At 44.1% G+C, this 23,930-nt stretch overlaps 1 protein-coding gene and 1 long non-coding RNA gene across 4 annotated transcripts in view; one reads left to right on the forward strand and one right to left on the reverse strand.

The window, feature by feature from the left end:
* Positions 1 to 23,930, forward strand: part of SYNDIG1 (synapse differentiation inducing 1) — a 104,317-nt gene that overhangs the window by 36,369 nt on the left and 44,018 nt on the right. Inside the window, exon 4 of one of the 3 annotated variants that reach the window (XM_040553653.1) lies at positions 13,609 to 14,437. The exons of the other annotated variants lie outside the window; for them this stretch is intronic. Within the exon in view, the coding sequence (XP_040409587.1) occupies positions 13,609 to 13,698 (90 nt within the window). The 3' untranslated portion in view covers positions 13,699 to 14,437. Of the gene's footprint in view, positions 1 to 13,608; positions 14,438 to 23,930 lie in introns of those variants that run through there. 3 annotated transcript variants of the gene reach the window in all.
* LOC121068477 lies at positions 1,372 to 10,792 on the reverse strand. The gene is made up of 2 exons (XR_005818906.1): positions 9,872 to 10,792; positions 1,372 to 2,627 (listed from the first exon to the last, which is right to left on the reverse strand). It is a non-coding gene; the product is annotated as an uncharacterized LOC121068477 (long non-coding RNA).

Raw genomic sequence — 23,930 nt, forward strand, 5'->3', positions numbered from 1 at the left:
TTGCTGGGTGCTTCCTGATATGCCTTGAGGGTGTCTCACCTGCATTTGGAAGCTTTTCTTTAATGAAACTCACGAAGATCATCTTGGCATGTGGCATGCAGTGGCTATTCCTAAACTGTGATGGAAACAAATTTTTTGTTTCCCAGGGCTTTCAGAATTCCCATGATTTTAATGGATGTTTACATCACATGGGGATAGTTTCTTATTCTTACTCTATCTCACTTTATTCTGTCAACACTTTAGCAATTTTCCCCTCATAAACCTTTTTTCAAGCCTTTAGATATTCTGATTCTAACTGTCATAGAAATGATGCCTAATGACTTTCTCCCTCATTTTTAATAACTTTTGTGTTGTATAATAACAACAAACCCATAATACAAATGTGTATGTCTGCTGATTGGAAAACAGATCATCTTGGAAGGTTTCAGTGCATGTAAGCACTCTGACTGAAAGAAGAATAAGAAATATTTGTTCATATTCATCTTTTTTATTAACAGCTAGAAATTTCAAGGTATTTCAGGGCATTGGATCCAGCCTGGGGAATAGGTAATATTGTTTGTCTGTTTTTTGCTCATGAACTGCAAGTCGAGTTTTGTTTTCTCCACACGTTTCTTATTCAGGTGAAATATTGAAAATGGAGAAGAAGGAAGTGGCATTTAAGCAAAAATGAAGGTAATCTCAAAGAGCAACTTTTCACTGTAGCTTGGGTTGAAACCAAGAGTGTCTCAGTTCAGGGTTCCTGTATTTCTGTGCGAACATCAGACCCAGATCAGCCCTTGCTCCATACACACTACCTCTAAATGGGGCAGCACATTGGCTCTGCTTCATTGAGGGAATTGAGGACTCAAGAGCAGAAAGACGCTCATCATGAAAAGGTAACAGTAGCATTCTTGCTTCTCCTGATGATGCAGCTCCCTGTGGGTGATGCCTGTCTCTAGCAGCCTTTGCATCCATAACCACCAGGCACACACAACACCCACTATTTGGGCAGATCACACTGCCAGTGCACTGGGTAAGAACAGGGAGCTGAGTAAACTTCTGCAAAGTCCATCCTCACTGGAGGTTCCTCCCGTCGTCAAGCAGTTTTGTCAATATGCTGAGAAGGGTCATTGCTCGACCTGTTGGCAGGAGCAAGCTGTGGTAGGAATACTGCAATAGCAGCACTCGCTTGCCCTTGGAAGTACCTGTTCCGGATTTATATGGTGATTCAGTCCTTAATGCATTCATAGTGGCAGAGGTTTCTGTTGCATTTCTCTTATCTGTCATTATGTGAAGCAGCAGCAAGTATGTTTGAAGGCTGCCTGTGCCTCTGCTAGATTTGGCATGGAGGGTTTTTTTGGTACAAAAAAAGAGGCTGAGCCTGAGTCTTGCTTCCTCTTTATTTGCAGAGAGTACAAAAGGAGGGGAATCTACATGGTGCCTGTTGGAAGGCACCATGACCAAGACTCTCTGGCCATTGCACAGCCTCTCTCCTCCTGCCTTTCCAGCCGTGCAGTCAGCCTCTGCACACCTTGGTGTTGATCTCTCTGCCCCTTGGGCCCAGTGCTCCTTTATCAAGAAATTTCCCATTTACCATGTCCCAGGATGAATGAACGAGCCAATCTTCAAAACCTATTAGGGATTAATTACAAGCAGAAATTATACTGTTTTAATTAATGCAGCACACTTCAGGCAGCCCACCCCTGTAACACAGGCTTAGTATCAATACCCTTTATACCAGGAAATATCTTCTCAAATATACAAGAAAGTATGGGAAGGAGTCATCTATCCAGCAGAAAGCATACTGTTACACGTAGCTTGAAAGACAAAGCAGCATCCTGCTGGGTGCAGTCGTACCACCGCTGTCTGTAGGTTGAACTTAGGTTCCCTGTGTGTTGTCCTGGATGTTGCTGGGGTGACGGGTGAGAATCACATAAATTACAGTGCTTGAAGAGCTGAAACAGGGACACCGGAGTGTGGCTGTGTCAGAGGAGAGATAAATCTGCCTTTCATGACGTATTGCACACAGGAAGGTGTTTTTCTCAAAGGAAGTGAACAGAGCAACCCCGTGGAGCTGAGCAGCCCCATGAGGAGCAGACACGCAGGGAACATCAATGGAAGTGTGCTGAGATTGGGGCTTGCCCTTTAGTGCCAGGAAATTTCCTTCTCGTCTTTAAAACCCAGAGAGTCACAAGAACATGGATTGCATTGGAAGCCAGTGGGATTCAAGTTGCTGTTATTTATCAGCATGGAAAAAGCAGTCATATTCATTAACTTCTTCTCAGACAGAAAGTTTCAAAAGCAAAACCTCTGAGGGTGAGAGATTTTTGTCCTCCATGGTCACTTGGGACTTTGGAGAGGTATCCTGAGGAAGGAGGGAGGAAAGAGCCTGCCAGTGGTGTGGTGTTTAGTGGGGAAGGTTTATGCACAGCAAAGGCAATTGAGGCCTTCAACCTGGTTCCAAAAGTCCAAGGTAGTTCTTCCAAAAGCTGGGTGGAGGAAGAAAGAGTGGTACAGGCCAGGCTTACAGGGACTTGTGAAATGCTTGCTTCCCATAGAGGCTTGTCCCTGTCCAGCCCAGGGTGCTGCTAGCCTACTGTCCTGGCTCCAGCAGCAGCCAAAGGAGATGTCCAAGGAAGAAGTTAAGGCTAAAGAAAAAAAAAAAAAAAAAAGCTTTTTTATTTACTTTTTCTTAAACCTAAGTCATATATATGATGTTTCTTACCAGATGGCAAATTGGCTGTTTTCCACATGGAGAGTTTGCAGGATATGGAAAACCAGCTAGGCAGAGTGATTCAGCCACTGTCAGACAGGTCTGCTGGTTCAGTTGAGTGGCTGTGCTCAGCCACATCGCCCCAGGACACTTTCAGTCTGCGGGATGGGAAATGCTTTTCCAAAGAGTTGTGTGGTGTCTTCTTGAGCCCACAGGGAGAAGAAGGACCTGAATGGGGGCACTACCAGGGCGATGGGATTGGTTTTCCTCTTGCAAGGTCAGCCAGCTGATGCTGTGCTGTAGCATCTTCCCAACGAGCAAGAACTTTCCTGCTTACTCCACTGCCCACACATAGGGGTACCCAGTACAGTCAAAAGTGAGAATTCTGTCTTTAGATGTTAAAAATGCTGCTCTTTGGCAAGAAACAAAGAAAATATTAAGAAACTAAAAAAAAAAAGGGTCAAGATCTGAACATCTCTCAATGCTGCAGATCATACCTGGAGCTCCATTATGAGCTAGGGAGCTTCTGTTTTGCTTTTGAAATGGGATATGTGTGAAGATTACATTGACTGGCTGTTTGCCACAACATGATTTTGGGGAAATAGCTGCTTCCCCTCATTTTGGGAAGTCAGCCAGACCTGAACAATATTACAGTGATCCATGTCACAGTGAAACCTGGAGCAGAGATACTTGTATATTCACTGTTTTGTTACAAAGCCCTGATATTATAGCAAAACCTTTTTTTTTCCCTTGTACCAGTTCCCTTGCTGATTTGAGGTTTTAATGTTTTTGTGACCGCAAAGGAAACAGCATGTTTGAAAATGATTTGATAAGGCCAAAATAATTTACCTCCTACCAAGTGTGACATATTTCGGCAATTGCTAATTAAGCTGAGAGATTGCTGTCATAGCTCAGCGCAAAGGAAAATCACAACCTCTGTGAAATCTCTTTGGCAGAACATGCATCATCTGCTATCTCCACTATGAGCACAGGGTGGTGACAGTATTATCAGCATAAAATCACCCTTCCAGTATGTTCAATATCTCTACCAACCTGTACCTCCCCAACCTGGAGTGTTCATCATATGTGGCTGCACTTATTAGCAAAGCAAATAAGATCATTGTTCCTAGCAACTGCACAATGAGGATTAAGGATAAAATGTAGAAATGACACTATCTGTAAACCCTGTTCAGGTCTTTCTGGGGCATCCAGTTAGGGGATACCAAGGCTTCCATTTTAAGGTGACCAGATGGAGCAGAGTATTATAGTAATTTCAGTACTGATAATAACCTCAAACCAATGTCATAAGCATAGGTAAATCTCAGGGTAAAACTACGATAGGCAATGTAACACCAGTTTTTCATACATTGCCATTCATCCTGTGAAAATCATTTCTCAGTGATGTTCTTTGCTCAGAGGTGTCAGGGAGCAGCAAAATGAGGGTTGTTCTACAAGAGAAGGGAAGCTGGTAGCTGGGGGTGACAATCAGGCAGAGCAGTGTCCTCATCATCGCAAGGAGCAGTCCCACAGGACTTGACTGCAGAGCCCATTGCTGCACTGAAAGCCTTGACAACAGCTACCTGCACCTCCACCTTTGCAGAAACTGGAGCATGAGGAGCATATTTGAGCATGAGGTCTCTTGGAGATGTAGATCACTGTCCCCTGAGATCTGGGAAGGTGTTACCGTGTGGGGGTAGTTTAGACAAGGTGAGCTGTAATGTCTGGATTTCTACAAAATGACACATAAGACCTGAAACCTCCTTGGCCATAAACAGTTCAGAAGAGATATTCAGCAGTAGGATCAAATGCCATCCACTCCTTAAAAAAAAAAAAAAAAAAAAAAAAGAAAAATTACCTGCTTGCTATATTGCTATTTTGGCAAGTCCTCATACTTCATCGTGGTCACAGAGGTAGATTACTTTTTATTTTTTTTTTTGTAGAGTTTGCTGTCTAGTGTCTGGATTTTATTTTCAGCCTGTGCTCTTGAAGCCCTGAAAACAAACTGCTCTTTCAGCTTGCATGGGAGAGTTTGTGGTCAAAAACGTGGATGAGGTTGGAGCAAGCAATGCAACAACCAAGTGACCGCTGGAAGGGTCTGAAGGGCATTGGTGTGGATGGAACAAAGCAGCAAGGACAAAGGGAGACTTCTCTAAGCTGGAAAAGGAAAATCTGGTCATGTGTGGGGAAAGGATTTCTGTCCATGTTGATTAGGGAGGTCTGCAGCATAGGGATGGCAAAGAGCGTAGGCAAGATGCAATGTTTAAGTAAGACATTTCTAGGGTTGGTTTTACACCCCTGGAGTTACAGAAACAAATACCTGCTTATACTTATATGTAGTAATCCCTATTTATTCTCTGTACCATGTGCATAACAGAACCAGGGAGTCTCAATCTTGGGAGACAAGCAGGGAAGAGAAATCAAAGCAGTAGCCCTGATGTGATCTGGGAAGCTCTTTTCTCACTGCCAACATTTTAATCACTCTGAAATGGGCAAGTCAACTCATGCAACCTGTGCTTGCATCGGGAGGCTCTGTCCCCTCTCTCCTTACGTAAAGTCTCAGGGGTTGCTGAGCTGTCAGGATTGAAGAGGTAGGCTTTCAGGAGGCTGTGAATTACTCTCCGATACCCCTGTACTGTCACAGCAAGCATCACAGATGAAACTGCAGCCCATAGCTGGTTACCCTCTGCTGTTGCTGTGTCTTTTTCTCAAACCCCTTGTTGTAGCCAGGCATTGCTTCAACCAACATCAGAGCACAGGAGAAGACAAGCAGTGCTCCTCCTTCCTTCAGCCTGGCAAGTTGTGACCCTCCTTTTCTGCAGCAAAGAGCTGGAGCAGGGATAGGAGGTGTCAGGAGGGAGTGGGCTGTGTTGGGGCAAAGGACTCCTGTGCTCCAAGGCAGGGGGGAATGGAGAGAGGCATGTGTGAATGAGACCCTATCTGCATAAGGCTCATGAATGACGTGGTGTCCTTGAAGCAGCTCAGGACCTTTTGTGGGTGAATGCCACTTCATGTGACATTATGTGTCACTGAGAATTTCACTGTGCAGCGAAGTCCTCTGAGGAAAACCCCCAATTCTCACCTTAAAATGAAGTCGGCTACGTGAAGCAGTGCTCTGAAAGGCACGAACAGCAATGCCAAGAGGATATCACCAGGGCATTTTAGCCAACCCAGCAGGACAGGATGTTCAACTGAGCAGCCAGAACAAAAAATGCCGCTAAAGGCTGCAGTTAAATATTTCAGTTGCTGTTTGGATGTACGTACAGCTGAGACATTGCTGATTTGTTTGTGATGCCTGAAATTCTATTACTTCTTCAAAGGCCAAATTGCTCTGCTGTGCGTATACAAGAGAAAGCCTCCTTTCTCTAGTGAATTGATTTAGGAGAGAGGGGAAACATATTTTGGAAAAAGCAAGTTAAAGATTTTTTGTTAATGATAAGTGGCTGAGCATAATTCGGTTTATTGCTAATTTCAAAGAAAGGAAACAGAACCATGATGTCATGTCTTTTAGCTCCATTCAAACATTTCATCTCCCCTTTCCTTCTGACTGAAATGACTCATAAAATCAGACATTAGGCATGGCAAAGACCTTTAAGTTCATCTTGCCCATCTGTCTGCCACCACCAGGTTGTTATTTAGAATGGTAAACAAGAAAACCATGTTAGAGACAGACACAATGTTCTCTCAAAGAATGGGAAGGAGTAAGATATTCCTCGGTCATTTGTGTGTATCACCCTAGGTCTGAGAGCAAGGAGCATGAAGTCAATGCCAATCTCCATGAGGCATCAAATGAGACTGAAGCAGATCTTACCTTTTCAGCCTGAGAGCCTTTCCAAAGATAAAGAGCTTGTTCCCACTCCTTCCCATTTTTCCCTCTGTGTATTCTTGCTTACATCACTTCCCACAACTGCTTTGTCATGAGTCGCTTTTGGTGACTTAGTTTGGATTTAATGGTTTAATTTTCAGATCTATTGGTTTTCACGAACTACTGGTGGAACTCATTGGGAACAATAAGATGTCCTAGAGCACCCCTGGTGAGAGACACCTCAGGCTGAGCAGTCAAAAATCTGGATGCTAGAGGGAAAGGTGACTTGCTGGAAATCCAGAGAGGCAGGCCTTGAAACAAAAGGTGGCAGAGGAGAACTGGTCTGTTACTGCATCTTTGTGGAGTGCCTGGCATGGCTGGATCCAGTTCCCTTCAGAGGAGGCTGAAGGACACTCGTCAAAACCCTGCCCTTCACTGCCTGCCTGTGAGGCTGGGACCATCTTTTGGAAATATAGGGTTGTGGCATACCAGCTCACTTCTGGGGCTCCTAAATGCAGTGCAACCAACTGACACCTTTATTAGTCAGCAGGTGCATTGTGCCAGGCTGAAGACGAAGTTATCTGAGCTTACCCCAGGCTCTCCCAGCTTGGCAGAGTGGCCTGGCAAGGCAGGGTCCCCCCAGGGATGCGCTGACCTCTCTGATGAGCTGTCTGTCATGGGGATCTCCGTCACAGCTCGCTGCCTGCGAGCCCCTGTGAGGAAGGATCATTAACTCGCAGCCTGCCCGCCTGTGGAAAAGGGTATCTGTCTACCTAGCAGTGAAGGATAGCCAAATCAACACCCAGTCAGACTCCATTAGCACAGCCCTCAGGAGGCAAATGCCTCTTAACACAAAATTACGTGCCACTGATCATTTCACCAGCAAGGGCTCCCGATTGTTTCACAAACCAGTTTTCCTCTAGTGAAGCTTCTTCAAACAGCATCTTTCACAGCAAGTGAACCTGCCTTCTCAGAGGCGAGCGTGAAGCAAAAAGCTGTCTGTGGGCAGATTCCCTGCAGCTGCTGCAAGAGGCACAAGCATCCCCAGTACCAGAAATGGGCTGAAAGCCAATTTAGGGCCCCCCAAAACTCAAGACTGGGTTACCATGACCTACCAGTCAAGGTTAACGCTTGTCTTGACCCTTCCTGGGTTTATCTTCTAGAATTTCTTAAGTGTCCTTATGTTGGGAAGGTCTGTGCCCAGAGATTCTCTGGCCCCTTCCTCCAGCTGTGCACCATTCTCAGAAAGCCCCTTTCACTCAATCCCTCTCAAATCCCCTCAACTGCAAGGAAATTTCCAAGCAGTAACAAAATAACTGAACAGACATTATATGAACATTTGAGGTTCCTGCTCTCCAGGGCTTAGCTCTGCCTCCAGCTCCTAGATACCTCCAGCAGGATACAACAGAGCAGCTTTGGGTGATAACTTAGCAGAGCTTTGATTACACAGCCCCTGTCGATCAGCTTTCATGCCAGCACCTCTCCAACAAAAGGAGCTGCTGGCCCCTTAGCCAGGCTGGCTGAGCTGGGGGGTGCAACCCAAGCAAGGAAAAAATGCTTTCTGTTATCTCAGCCAGCAAAGACATGGCTGTGAAGGCAATAATGAGCCCCTGTTGGCTTTGACAGTGGTGATGATGCCGATGTTGGATCACCATGAGGGAACATTACATGGCTTTATATCTGTGATTTACATAGATTGCATTGTAGAGGTTTACAGTCTAATATATGCATTTGGTGTTCTGTTGGGAGCAGTAAAGAAGAAAATCATGTAATAAAGAGCCTTCTGGTCCTGACATAAAGTTCAGTATAATACGTATTATTATCTCTGCCTGTGCCAGCCCTCCCTTCTTGCTATTGCCTACATTTTCAGTGTGTGGCAGTGTTACCAGCTCCTGAATGCCAGCTAAGACTGCTTGCTGCTGTAGAGCAGAGCAGAGCAAAAGTCTGGAGAGGAGGTTTCCAGGGAAAAATGAAGGAGTGGTCTCCAAGTATGAGAAAGGCAGATGCAGACTAGGAGGGAGTAAACTCTTCTCCATGTCCACTCCAGGACAGTTAAAAAACTCAGCCCTAGATTGCAGTGAGGTGAGTCTGGATTAGACTTTAGGAAAATCTTTCTAGTAGCTAAAAATAGGGAAAAGCTATATTACCTTACCTTGGTAGGGAATGGAGAACAGGTGAGATGAACCCTCAGGAATAGTTTTGTAACATTTATAGGCAGAGCTCGAGGTTTCAAAAAGATCATTGGTTTTGCTAAAACCCTCTCTTGATGCCAGTTTGATATACACTGGAACCGATCTATTGCCGTGCCTCTGCCCTGTGCTCTGTAATTTCAGCGTACTTCAGGGAAAAAAAAAAAAAAGGCATACCCATGTGTAATTTCACACAACAGCAATCTCTCTCAGTCTTGAATTAGTTTACTGGCTACCCGATAACTGATGTGTTTGCAGCCTTTTCTGAACTAGCCCATTTACAGATCTTAGTGGGCTACTACTTTCTCTTTTGCCAGGGTTGCCATTCTGTTTAGCAAGCATAATGGCAGCACTCTTTTAAGCCACAGAGGCAGGTGGATGGGACTGAAAAGTAGTTCATTTTTTTCAAGGACCAGGGTAGAGTTTGCAGTAAAGACCTGATGCCTTCCTCTTCCCACCAGTAGGTTCTCCATCAACTTGAGAAAAAAATAATTTTCCATCCTAAGAACTCTTTCCAGACTCCAAAAATTCAGCTTGGGTTGAAATTCTGGTCCTGAATTTTCAATGCTTTTCATAAAGAGAAGGGAAATGGGTAGGTCAAATGACCAAAAGACAATTTGCAAACCTGGAGACTCAAATCTTCCCAAGTATCATTCTCCATTTGTCACAAAAATAAACAAACAAGCAAATAAATAAATAAATAAGTCAATTTAAAAATCAGGTTTTGGATTTCACTTAATACTATGATACAAAAAAAATAAAAAGTTGAGCTCACAGAATGTTTGGATTTCAGCTAATTCTCAGTCTAAATCTAGAGGTTTTTGCCAGCATTCTGCTCAGAGAACAGGCAAATTTTCCACATTTGCTTCACTGCAGCAGAGTCTGACTCCTCACAGGCCACTGGAAATGAACCTCATGTCCTCCTCACAGCTTTCTGCAGCCCAGGACACACTAGGCATTCTGCTCTCAGCTGGAGCTTCTTAATACACAGTGGGGACAAGTAATAATACAGACAGACAGCAAAATTAATTTCCTTTGTTCTTCAAAGCTTGAGCTGTGTTTAAAGTGGAGAGTGTTCCCTAAAAAACTGCTGGACCCCAGAATTAGGAATGTTACACAGGAAAGTGGGAGTGATTGCAATCTGATGCAGAAAAGGTACCATAATGATATGAAATTATCTCTGCTTACTTCCTCTGTACTCTGTTTCCGAGGGATGGGACAGATCAAGCTGCTGGGGTGGTTCCTTCTGAATTGTTCTTGTTATCAGCGAGCTGTTCTTCGTCCTGTCTGCACAGCCAGGCTTTGTTCAATTCCCTGGCTGTTGGGCATCGTGTTCATCTCTGCAGGACAGTCTGTGCTTCACTTCTTTCTTCAGCTTTTATGTCCTTTGGTTGGTGAAGGTAATCTCACCAAACTGACAGAAGAGCTCTAGCACGTTTGTAACTTGCTCGGATTTGCTTGGTCTGATATATGAGAGCTGGGTATGATGCACTATTTTGGCAGCTTTCCTAGATGGTGAGCTAACTGGTTTTGCAGGATTGCTGACTTCAACACTGTGTATTTTGAGGCTAGCATTTACTTATTTGGTGCTTTATTATACTAACCCCCTATACTCTGAAAATAAAAGATTGGTTTTGGTAAAGCAGGAGGAAAAGTGCTTGGTCATGAGGGTTTCTTAATGTTCAGTAAACCCATACTGCATGACTAAGAATAGTTATCAGTTCGTACCAGCAGGCTGTGTTGATATATTTATGGCCATCAAAAAGGGTTTGACGGCTAGTCTAAAAGCAGAGCTTTTTTTTTTTTTTTTAAATCTCCCTGTAAAAAAGAGTTCAAAAAGAACAAGAAAAAACTTTAGTGAGAATGCAATAGGCAAAGCAAAACAACAGAAAACCCAGGTTTTCAGCTAAAACACTATGTCTCCATACAGAAATAACATTCTGCCTTATATTCCTGCTCTTCAGTTGGCAGGACCCTGTGGAGGAGCATCCCAGGGCTCCCTGGCCATGGGGCATCGTGGTGGAGAGGCAGTCCCAGTAGGGACACTGGACCTCAGAAGAGATGGAGACTTAGGGCAGGCAAACTGCAGCTCCCTTGGAGCAGCACTGCAGTAGAGTATTGGAACTGAAGTGTTTTCCATTTTTTTGGCACTTTTTTACACTTTCCTAGGAAAATCTTCACAGAGAACTGTTCTATCAAATTTCATATACAGGCAAACAAACATAAAACACTTTCAGGGAAAATTCCCAGCCAGACCCTGCTGTTTACTTCTGTAAATCTAGGCTTCTGCTTTTCAAGTTTACTGGTAAAGAAAAGTCTGTGATGAATTCCCCTTTGGGACCTGTATTTTAGGCATTTGGGGCTATATATCTACACCAGCCGACAACTATTTCCTTCAATGTAACTTACCCACTTACAACTGGAGGACTTTTACTGCATGCTCTGCTAGCAGTCACAGCTATTTCCATCACCCTCTTTTGCAAATTCTGCATTCTGCACATCCCCCTTTTGACGTGCGCCTCCTCTTCAGCCAGATCTTGCAAGCAAACAGCTGCTTTTGCAGCACCCCGATCTGGAACATTGCTTCAAATTACAGAAGGCAGATATGTTTATTAATATTTAAGATCTGTCAGTGACTATTTTAGGCAGGCTGATGTTTCTGCTGAGATCTTCACAGCAAAAAAGAAATGAACAAAACAAATAAAGGGACTTGAGATCTTGAAGCCACTTCTGCCGCATAGTAACCTTCCAAGCAGCCTTCCTTGAAGACGAAGGCACTGCTAAGGGGAAAAGGCATGTTGTCCTTACCCTGCCCTTCTACATTCCTAGGGAATCTGTTGTTTCCCACTACTGGAGGCCAAGTATAGGAAGTCTTGTCTCTCTTGGTGCGTCTGCTTTTCATGTTATACAAGCTTGTAGTTTTTTTTCTCGTTAAGAGTTCTTGAGGGGAGAGCAGTACTGCTGATGGAGTAAGCAGTGACATTTAGCTTTTTGACATCTCAAAGAGTGGTCTCTCCTCCAAGCCTGGCACTGGTAGAGAAGAGATTTCCAAGGATTCATATGAACACATATGAAATAAGGTCACTGCATTCGGTTCTCACGTGGGCTCTTGCGTACCAAAAAAGCAGTCTGAACACAATCTGGGGTCTGTTTCATAAGACGCAACTATAGAATCAAACTTTCAGGAGGTGTCCTGTCCCTGGCCCACCTCAGGTCTTCGCTGCAGATGGCACTTCTCTGTTGTACCAACCAGAGGTCTGGGGTGGTTGCTGAAGGGGAATAGTCGGGAGAACAGCCGGGAGAAAGAGTGAAGTTTGCCATGGTTGGTGCACCTACAAGCTCTGCCTCAGATTACTGATGGGAAGGATTGTTTGAGGCAAGACCCCCAGCAGTGAGTGCTGGTGTCTTTGCAGCCATCTCAGGGAAAGCTTAGGGAAAGAGCGGGCGCAGACACCAGGAGGTGGCTGAGATCAGGCTGCTGATGGCTGTGTGGCTTCCCCGCACAAGTGTGTTGCTAAGTTCCCCGCACAGCCCTGCGAGTGTGTCATTCTCTGTGTGGGCAGGTGTAAAAAAACTGTTTCAGAAAGTTTCGAAGGAAGCTTAACGACAGTGAGCAGAGCTGCAGCTCCATGCGGATAGCCCGGGCCCATTTGCAAAACACGAATGCCACCCCCGCGCAGCACAGAGATCAGCTGACAATGGCAGGAAAGCTGTAATTTTTTCCCTAAAAACAAGAATTATCCTCATCAAAACTTCACCCAAAGGCTTTTGATTTTTTTTTCCAATGATGGCATCTGATTTACAGTGATTTTATTTACATCAGCTATTAAATATATGTGTCCAAATGTGCATAGGTTTGTGTGCACTTAAGATGTCCTCTTGCAGTTAATTCAAGCAAGAGTTGAGTGTGCTCCAGCCTCAAGAATTGAGTAAAGGAAGAGTTCAGGGAAGGTACCCGTGCTTAAAGCAGTGAAGTGGTAGGATATTTTTGGATATAGCATGCAAATGACAACAAATCTCAAAATCCAGAGAAGTAAAGGGGCACCAAAGAGAGCTGCTTATATTCTCCTGCTATTTATTATGTGTGCCTAATTGCAGCAAACTTTTTTTTTTTTCAGTCTCTTGTCATTACAGTGCTATGTTTCATAAATTGGTACCTATTTGTTTCTCCTTTTCTCACTTCCTCTCTCCTTCACTAAAATCTTAACTGGCATGTGCAATTAGCTGCCTCTGGCCTCTCTGCATTTGACATTGTTCCACTCCCAGATAAACAGCTACATGTAAATTGAAAATATCAGTGCTGTCTTAATCTTCTGTTTCTGAAGGTGTAAGTGACCTCTGGAATGACTGGTATAAATGCAGGCCTGGTCATCTGGGAACATCCGTGGCTTTTCTTGCTCAGTGGCTCTTCTCCTCCTAGAGACTCAGCTCAGTTGTCCCAGAGGAGTGGAGTAAGCAGCACAAGACAAGTTAGTGGGAAGTCTGTCAGCCAGATTTCCAGCCTCTCTTTTCCGCTCCTTACTTACAAGGAATGATACCCAGGTTTGGCACATGGAGAGAGATAAACACAAATCTGCTCAGGCACTGGCAATTAAGAGATCTCAGCCTGAAAGATTATCCACACTGTCACAAACAGGCTGCTCTTCACTCAACCACCTCTCCACTTCAGAGACAGTTAGGTATCCCTACACAGGAGAAAAAGTTTCATATGCCTGTAGGCAACAGGTTTTAAACATCATTGGGTTCAAGCTCATGATCCAATGCAGTATCTACTACCCATATACCATATTAGCTTGTTTACTTAACTTCAGAACTTCTGCTAATAGAATATGACTGCTTTTCCATATCAGGATATCAAACCTTGATTTCTTGCCTACACATCCCTGAATTTCCTTGGAAGACCTTCACATGGTTTTGTTTTGCAGGGATATGTTCTGGATGCTCAGAATGGCTCCACATGGGTAGATGTGTTCCTGAAGCATGGCTTTGTAACCATCATACAGCCCTACTCCTGAAAACTGATGAAAAGCCTGACTTCCTGAGAGAGGAGGACAGTGTGCATCTTCCAGAAATGCCACTAATTTATATTCTTTGGCAAACTTGTGGCATCTGATATATATATCAAATACAACAAAAGCTGTCAGACTGTGTACACTTAGACTGTAGGGAACTGTTTCTTGCTTGCTTACCTGTGCTCCTGTAGTATGTAAAGAAAAGTACATAGTGTGCTCGGGCCCTTTACAAGCTGTAAAAGAGCTTGCTTGTAATTAATAAGACAATTAGAATAATGAAAAAAAATAGCAACAGTTGCAACTTAAATAACAATATCCTTTTCAAGAAGGAAACACATGCATTATTAATGAACTGTACTATTAAAGCTATCACCCAAGGTTCAGAGTGACACTGGTTTTATACTGGTGATATATCTGTCATTCGTCTACTCACTTCAACACTGGCATTGCCTTCAGAGCGATCTAAACTGTTGCTTCTTTCCACAGAGACATTGTTTGTTTCAATGTAATGCAGTTGAGTACAAAAAACCAAGACCCTTAATTAAGATGCAGACCTGGGTATGTTCCTAAATTTACTCCCGTGTGTAGCTGGTCTGAATTCAATACTCTGTGACAAGCAGTTATTCCACCACTTGAAGCCAAGCACTGGCTAAAAATCTCGTATACTTGGAAACCACAACTATATAAATGCACGTATTTTGTAAAACATGGCAAAAAGGGATAAAATAAATTATTGAAATTCCAGCCACTCACCGTAACTTGAATTATGAGTCTTTTCTCTTCTTTAATAATGCTGCTTTTAAAACTCTTATTTCTATGCAGTAAGTGGTCTGCCTGCCAAAGCAGAAGAAATTGTGTTAGTTTTCATCCAGCCACTTTCTCACCACCAGAATGGTGACTTAGTAGCAGTCATTTAATAAAACACATAAACAACTCCTGATTTTGCAAATACTCGTTTATATATATAAGCATTGCCATGCACTAGTGGCCATATTTTGGCTGCTCAATATGTTTCAAAAAATTATTGCGCAGATGTTTTTTCCAAATCCATCCCCATACTCCAACATGTGGAAAATGATGGTTTTCCACTCGTATTTAGGATGGCAGCACTGAGAGGGTAGCTTCTTCTTATAGCTTAGCTTAACTTAAATCACATTAGAAGCACATCGACTTGCACTGATGAAGAATATGAATATGGATGTTTTATTTAAGGTCAAGAGTAGCAAATTTCAGTGCACATTGTTTGGAAATTAGTGTCTATAATTGTCTCACTAAGCCCAGTTCACCTCTCATCTGTTATTAAACCATGCTGGATGAGCTAGTGGTCTGCTTTCACAGCCCAAACAAACCATGCGTTGCACCTACGTGGGTTGTGGGATCTGGAGAACCCCCAGGGCTTACTTCCAAATATGAAATTCCTCCTGCCCTTGGAAGTTCAGGCATCAACTCTATCCTGGCTTTCTTGCAGCAAAATTAATTTGATGGCTGTTAATAGGAAGTGCTCCAAGGAGAGAGAATCTCTTTGTTCTGCAGAGTGTCTAGTGCAAGAGGGACAGGGGTGGCAGTGGGGACCAAGGGCCGCAAAGGTCACTACCTCTTAGTTTTACACATGCCTTCATACCCTTATCTGCTTGAATGTCAATAATTTCAGCAGTGTTCACATCCAGTGTTCTCTAGCTATTACACTCCCTTTAAAAATATATATTTGTTTTCTAAGTGCTAATTGGACCCTGCATCATATAGTCTAACTAGATGCATCTCAGCTTTTATGCTTTGCTGTAGGCATCACTCCACCTTGCTTCCCATCATTGGCAGTACCACATACATGTCCCACCTCATCCTGAACACCACAGAGAAAGTGCTCACTGTGACTGAGCAGAGACTTCCTTCTGAACGAGACTTGCTTAGTTTTCTGCTAAAAAAGCCCTGTGATATCTGGGTTATGGTTTTCAGCTGGCATCTGATTTGCTTCGAAGGGTCACGTGCCTTTCTTTGCACAGACCTAGTGTGACCCATAGTGTATCTAACACCTCACACTGCGTCTGCCTAGCAATTTGTCAGGTTTCTCCAAAGATGTGAAGCACCATCAGAAGGTACTTGTCTTTCTGTGACTGCAGGGGAGTTTAGGAAAGCTGGGTATACCTGGCCTTGTAACGACCTTCCCCTCTTCACTGAGCAGTTTCTTTCCAGACTGAAGGCTTAAGTGTCTTTGCTCCATTTTTGTGTTTAAGTCCCTTCTACCTTCACGTAGTCAATGCACAAAGTATGGCTGTTCTCACTGGCTGTTGGACATCATTTTCTTGCTAGAAATAGGTCAGCTAAGTAATGGCCAAAAATGTTTCACCTAGATGAACAGGCCATTCCAGCCCAGGGGTATCCATGTAAATGTGTCAGGTCCCCCCACCCCAGGCCCCCTTATTCCTTCAACACCTCTGCTCATTTCACAAGTCATTGAAAACCTCAGATTTTTTTATTAGAAATTGCAAACACAACAGTAAATCCCAATAAAATGTTAATGGAAATAAAGAGTTGGGCATGAGAAATGCCATCCCTAGGTGAATATCTTTGTGACATGAAGAGGCTGACATCCTGTTGCAATAACCTTTTCAGCAAAGCTCAGTTAAGGCTCAGCTTCGCACTGCCCTTGCTACCATGACAAGAAAGCACTTCTTTAGCAGAAAGGAGGAAACCGAGGGTGAGCCCTGCTCTCATCTGTAATTGAATTAGTCAGTGTGCCTCTCCTGTAGCTGAAGTAGGAAATCCAGTGTCAGAAAGGAGCAGCTGAAATGAAGAATGAAGAAATTAGTATTAGAGCTGAAGACTAAAGGTATTCTCATCAGCATATACACCCGGACGGTAGGAAGTCAGGCATGGACAGCTTCAAGAGGATTATCATTTCCTTTGTACACTCTGCCAGCCACAGCAGGATTAAATAATGATTTTTCCAGACTGAAGCTGGGAGAAATTAACATAGCTGGCCCCAAAATGTGCACCAACCTACAAATAAATTCAGACTAGGGAGCCTGTTCAAAGTTCCTCAAACCACTGCGGAGTGTCCCATCCATTTCATCTGGCTTCAGATCAGACTCCAGAAAAGCCAGAACAGCAAAGGCTCTCTTTGGGAGAAAGCCTTAGCTCAAGACTCCAGTTGGGGCAGACCTCACAAGCCCTATTGCTGTCAAGTATTGAGGAACAACTGTCTCTCAAAGGCCACAAGATGGTGATGTAAATTCACACCCCTCCGTTCAGCTTGTGTGCAGGACCACAATGTCACAGAGATGCCAGATGCTGCTGCATGAAAGTCAGGGAGACAACGCTACGGTGGATGTAAATCAGCCTTGCTCCACTCAGACAAGCACAGATCCCTGTTTTTACCCTCCCGATATCATTTCTGCAATATTGAAACCCTTAGGTGCCAAAAAGAGAGACACGGTAAAAGCAAAGAACTGTTTGAGAAAATATGTCCTTGCATTAGCATTCAGATGTTTCAGAAGGCCAGTGTTTTCCTCTGGAAATAATGGGAGGATCTTCAAAAGCAAAGGGATTCTGAAAACAGAGACAAAGGTAACCTCAAATTGCTAGAGGAATCCCTTTCATTATGCTGCTCTCTGTGGGCAAGGTCCAGAAGCTTTGTTCTCTCTCATATGAAGTTAAAGAGAAGCCAAGATGATTTTTAAAGAGCACTGAGGTGACTCAGCCTAATTACTCCAGCAGCAGCAATGGCAAGTGCAACATGCTTGAGATTCCTGTTGTGACCTTGTGCCTTGCTCCAAGCCACATGCTTTCAAATAATAAAATAGTGAAAACCCTTCTTCTCCTTGGTAAAAGGGCTCATTTGAAAGGGGACTCATTCCAGTCTAGTGACAGCACTGCTTCCATTTTCAGCCCTGACATGTTTTTCTTTCCATGGAGCCATCGCACTTCACACACAGCCTCCACTGCATCTTCCCCTGCCTGGGGCTCTGCCACATTGCCTAACAATGAGTTGCAGGAGGGAGATTTCAAACTGCAGTCCTTCCCATGAAGGGAAGCAGCACTGTGGAGAAGAAGGGACCACATCCAGCCCACTCTGGAGTCCAGCACCGACCCTAGTGGTGTGCACACCACTTGCCATCTGTCCTACTGCCCAAGGCTGCCAAAATCTCAGACAGTTGTGGCTGTTCCACACCACCTACCAGAGCTGTCAGGAAACCTTCTGCCTTCCAAATCTCCCACTTCCTGGCATTCTGGTTCCTCCCCATCATCCCACATGTCTATGGACACTTGAAGTCCCTCCTGTGCCCAGTAGCAGCCTGTGGGACATATTTGCTCACATCCCCTGAAAGGGTTGCTTTAAGTGGATATTTCACTCAACTGCTTTTCACCCTCCAGCATGAGGACACCACAGATCATGTCTAAATCTGTCTCAGATGGAGGTTTGAAATGTCACAGAGACATTTGCTGAGGGAGTCGAGGACAAAGTCATGCAGCACCCACCTCCATCAGGAGCTGTGACCCACGACAGCAACTTCCCATCTCTGAAAGTTTTGTTTACTGTGCCACTGTTTGGATGAAGAACCATGAGGTAACTTCACCGAGCAAGAATAGCTCTACCTATCATTATACGAGAAAGACATCTTTCCTCAGTCAGCAGACAGCTTTTATGTAGTGGGAGATAGAAATATAAGCAAAAGTGCAATATATCTTACCCTATACTCTGAGTGGTTTTGCTACCGTGAGAACCTCATCTCTGAATTGAAAGGGAACAAAGGCTCAGATAACATTTGTATCTTGTTCTAAAGAGGGTTAGAGCCTGGCCTTGTGCTGTTTTCTGGTGGAGAAAAAAAAGTGTGGGCAATTAACTTAGTGTCATTAGGATGCTCTTGGTACCATCTGTATCTTTTTCACTGCCACCAGCACTTGCCCGGGACAAGAATCCCCATTGTGCTACAAATCAAAGCTAACACCTTGGAAATGGTAAGAAAAATGCACGAGCCTTTCCTCAACATTTTACAGCTTAGAAAAAGTGAGAGAGACACAGAGAGGGAGCAGAGGACAGAGGGGGAGCGCTGGTCACTACAGCAGGCAGCTGCTTTAGACCTCTGGCTGCATAATGGTCATGAAGTCATTTAGCACTGATCAAGTGATGGAAACGGTTGTTCATGAATATTTTATTGGAATATTTTCACAAAGTATGCATTTCAGTCAAGAAGCATGTATTTGCCCAGTGCTGCATAAAGATGAAAGAGAGAGAGGGAGGGAGGAAGAGGATAGGAGAGGGGAGAGAGTGAGCCCTGAAATAATTATCAAATCCCTCCCCACATGAATGGCTTCCTGCTGAAATCCTCTGACGGATAAATGCAATAGAGATATCTGACTGGGATAGTTTTTGTGCCTCACTAGCACAGCTCCACTTCTGTAGCTTCACTCTGGCACTGTAAGTTTAAGTGTTCACCCAGTTCATGCCTCTGCATCCAGACCTTCGTCCTGTTCACTTGCTACCACCTGTGGACATCCCCCATCCTCTCCCACACCCTTTCATGTAAAGCTGCTGCTGTGTGAGTGAGATGGGGCTGTTGCTCCTCATCTCCCCTCTTGGGATACATGTTGCGTGGGCTGCCTGATCCCCAGGCACATTGCTTCTCAGCCTGCAGTGAAGGCTGCTAACTCGTGCTCTCTTTCTCGTGAGCTGACACGGGCAAAGGGCACCGACCCCTGTGCTGTCAGCAGCCCAGCTGACGGATGGTGGCTCAAGCCATAGCATGGCATGCTTGTCTCTACCACAAAAAGTGGCACCCTGTATTTGAAAAGAGTGAAGGGTTTCCAACTGGGTTTGGCTGGAAAAGCAGAGGCAATCTTATAGCACTCTTCTGCCTGCCTGGATGTAGTACAGAAGTCCTGGGCATGAGATGGACAAGTTAAAGGTGTCTACAGGTGAGAGAGGCTTGCTTCTCCATAGTGGCTGTCATCCTGACAGATGCCCAGGGGAGCACAGTCTCCTCCTAGTACCTCACAGGGAAGGCATTGAAGAGCAAGAGGCAAAACCCTTTCAAATCAAAGGGAATCTGTTCCGACTTCCAAGGCTTGCATTTCACAGAACGAGTCCCTTCTTCAGCGGGCATCCTGCTGAGCCTTTTATCGCTCATCACAGACAGAGTGTGGAACATGTGCTGCGTGCCCCCGCAGCGAGAGTGTCAGTGCATCCCCTGCCGCTCCCATTCGGCACAGGACATGTAGACAGGGATGCTCACAACCCTCCTGCTGCCAAGGTCCTGGCACGGACAGCGACTGCTGTTCTGGATGGATTTTCATATTCCATTACTTTTGGCAGACACGGCAATGCCAATTAAACAGTGAGCGGTGAGATATTGCTGTATGCACACAGCAAGTAGAGGGAGAGGGAAAGAGAGGAGAAGCAGACATCACCTGCACCTACACAATGTTTGTACTCCCTGGAATAATTTGATATTTAAAAAAAAACTTTGCCAGGCTGTTGATGACCCCTCAGAGCCACTAAGAGAGATCCTTATTAGCAATCTGTGCCCTCCCTGTTAGACAATCAGGAGTTCTGTTTGTATGCTAATAGGTTTCCACCGAGGAAGAGCCCTACCCCTGTGGAGCAGTTTGTTAAAGGGAGAGGAGACCTTTGGGATGGCCTTTTCCTTCCACCAATTATCATCAAAGCAACAAATCTTCTGAGTGGGGGCCCCATGAATAAAAAATATAATGGTCCCAGCACGCCGGTGTAAGAATTGCTGCAACTCTGCTCCTTCGTACTCCTTTCTCTTAGCGTGGCAATAGAAGCCTGCAGCAAGAAAACAATATCATGAGGTGTTTATTGTAGATGTTAATAAGATGCTGGAGGAAGATAGAGTACCAAAGCTAGAGAATCCTTGGAGATACCTGTCTCAGGCCAGTTCGCTTTCTTCCTATGGGCAGGAATAAGAGCTGACTCAGACATAGCGAAAGCACATTAGCAAGATGTTCTTGCCATCGTGGAGGTGAAAACCAGTAGCTCTGTGCTGCAAGACCCACAAAAGTCCCATGTTTATTGTCAGTCTTTTGCTTAAGGCACTGAAGTTGTGGGATCTTGCTGGTCATTCTGTGATGCCAGCAGCCAAACTGGTTTGGGAGAGGCTGGTACAAGTGCTTGGTGACTCACTCCTTAGCAGCAGCTTTTCTGGAGAGCTCCCCTGATCCCTTGTCTTTCTGCCCTGCTCACCATGCAGCAGAAGGATGAGCAAAGACTCTCTAGCTTTCTCCGTCTGTTGATGGGCTCTGTCCAGCTGCCCACCCCTGGGCAGATAGTGCTGCTGCCTGGATGTCTTTTATACACCCACAGCCCAGCTTCTTTCCCACTGAAACTCTTGGCATAAGAACACAATGTACCACACCATCTGCACTTCACACAGCTCACATCCACGTAAGAGGATGGACATAAAGCCCACAGAATGCAAGGGCAGGGTTGCTGTCCTTGAAAGAAGAAAGAGAGGGTGAACCAGGAACACAGAGGCAACAAGAGGAACAGAAATGAGCAACAGGAGATCAAAAAGGACGAAGTCTATAGGGGAAGAGAAGGGCTGAGACAAAGCCCTTTCACAGGCCCCACACATGCAATCCACTGTACCACTGAAGCACAGGATTGCCTGCCTGGATGTACTGCTGTTGTAGGAGCGAGGACTTTTGTACACAAGAGATTAGGAGCTAGTTTCTCTGTTGGCATCACAATGCTGCAATGTGATATTGCTGGAGAACATAGAGTTCTTGTCTTACAGACGCTGAGTCACAGGAAAGACAGAGCAGTCATTTCAGGGTGTTGACAGCTTAATACAAGGTTAGGCCTTCTATTTCCATGCCAACAGCATGGTGACAAATACAAATGAATTGTTCCAGGTCAGCTGGTGAACTTTCCCCATAGTGAAAAATGAGTTCTTGATGAGTCTTCCTCTAACAAGTGTGGAGCTGAGTCAAGATATGAGCATGCTCTCCAGTTTCTTCAGCCTGTGCAGAGGTGTTTCTGGCATTAGTAGATGCTCGTGGGATGGATAGGGTAGGATGCCTGTCTTACAGCACTTTTTTTTTTCCTCCTTATTCATTTTTCCCCTTCTAACGGTGGTTTGGGGGGCTAGGCATGAAGGATAGAGATCACCTTCTTTGTATTACAGTGATCATATCACCTAAGTTCCCTTGCAGTTCCCAGGTCTCCCCCACAATATGGGCTGCCAAGCCAGGAATAATATGTTTATTACTACCCTGCTAGGTGTTCCCCAAGGTGGCAGAGGCAGCTTCAGGTCTGCGTCCAGAAGCAGACATAAAATATCCCATAGGCCCAGACCATCTCTTCTGAGGGACACTACTCCACAGGAGTTTGTTCACTTGAGGCCACCCCAGCCCCAACAAGAGTAGAAACTTCCTCAAAAAGAGTCAATTTTCTGAAGAAGCAACACACGTTAGTACATATTTGTGTGTAACACAATTTTTGATACTGTTTTCTGCCCTTGATCAAAAAGAAATGTCACATTTCCTGCTCGGTCCCTTTCCTGTATCTCTTTTTAATCTTAAGCGCAATTTGAGTTGTTCCAAAATTATTAATTCTCCCGTGCCGGTTACCAACTCAAAAATTCCTGGTAGAAATAAGAACGGAAATCAGAGCTGAAAGCTTACCTACTACCAGTAATTCACAGTGCTTTTTGAAGACTTTAATAAAGAGTAAGCAGATTTTTTGCTCAAAAAGTGGTGACTTTGGCTCTGAACCCAAATAGGTGCAATTTTTATGTCAGTAAAAACAATGTTTTTAATTAAATAGATATAGGAGTAGAATGTTAGCTTAATGGATTAACTCAGCATGTCACCCTTCATTATAAACCTGCAATGCTGAACTCTCCTGAGAACAGATGAAAGTTCTGGGCCAAACCAAGGGCCCACCCAACCCTATAACCTGCCTCCACTGGTGTCATAAACAGATAGGAAGACAGGGCTTTAAGAACAGAGCAAGCATGTGCTTCCATATTGCTTTCACAATGTTGTTCCCAAATAATATCCACAATACATGAATTACTAAAATCTCAGTGATGAAACAAGTTCTAATACAATATCCCCTTTGAAACTGTACCTTGAAAGAAAACACTTTGCTGCTGAGTTCAAAAGGAAAAATAAATACAGTTTCAGATCTTTGGTGTCAGCTGTAGCAGTATACAAGGATGACAGAGTCCTTTACACTCAACAGGAATTACATACTGGATCATTCTGTTCACTATCTCATGCAGAAAACCATCACTGTTAATATAAGATGCAGCTCAAGAGCTGGTGAGTGGACCTAGTCCCCTCTGGTTATTTATTATACAAGCAGAATGAGAAGGATGTTGTCTGTGACCTCTGTTGCCGTATTTTTAAAAGATGCTCTTTGCTGAATAGCTAGATTAGAGGTAGAGATCCCCCAAACACCTTGTTCCAGTTCATTACTCAGTCTTACAAGGAAAGTCTCTTTGCTATCCTGGAATGAACTGTTCTGCACCAGGCATTACACAGGTGTGAGATGGGGAGCAGGCCTGTCTGAGAATGAATGTGTGAGAATAACTGATTCTCCAAATCCTGGGAGGTTTCAAAAAAGTATTACCACATAGTAATAATAATAATAATAACAACAACAACAACAACAACAAGAGGAAAGAAAAAAGGGAAAAAAGGAAAAAAAAACATAAAAGAAAAAGAGTGTGAGGTTAATCTGAAGCGATCTTCTTCAAAAATTTCAGGGAATCAGGTATGGGGAAAAAAAGTATATGCAATTAAATGAAATGTTTTACTTGACTAAATTAAGAAATTTTGTTTTAAGTAATGGGGTTAGGTTAATCATTCCCATCAGAAGAAAAATATAATAAATCTTTTTTATTTTTATTTTTTGTTAATAGAAGTAAGACACCTAAGTACTGCCAGAAAGAGTTCATTTTTGTCCAGAGCCATTTATATATCTGTCACTGCTTACAAGAGATCCTAGACATCTGAGACACCTGAAACAAGTACCTAAACATAAAGACTTTTGTGACACCCTGCTGGGTTTGCTACTGTCATGTGGGCTTGCAGCCAAAGTGAGAAGACAGAAAAGAGATGACTATTACACTAGGGAGCTGCTGCTCATGTCTAGGAATGGTGGAGGATAGAAAGAGAAGGAACTGAAATTTGGGTCTTGCTTTTTACTCGAACACAAGCTGCTGGGCTCTGCAGGGTTGTGTCTGGCACTTCCTACTTCACCTTGGGAA

This window comes from Cygnus olor, chromosome 3 (assembly GCF_009769625.2).
Source record: "Cygnus olor isolate bCygOlo1 chromosome 3, bCygOlo1.pri.v2, whole genome shotgun sequence".
Taxonomy (NCBI): Eukaryota; Metazoa; Chordata; class Aves; order Anseriformes; family Anatidae; genus Cygnus; species Cygnus olor.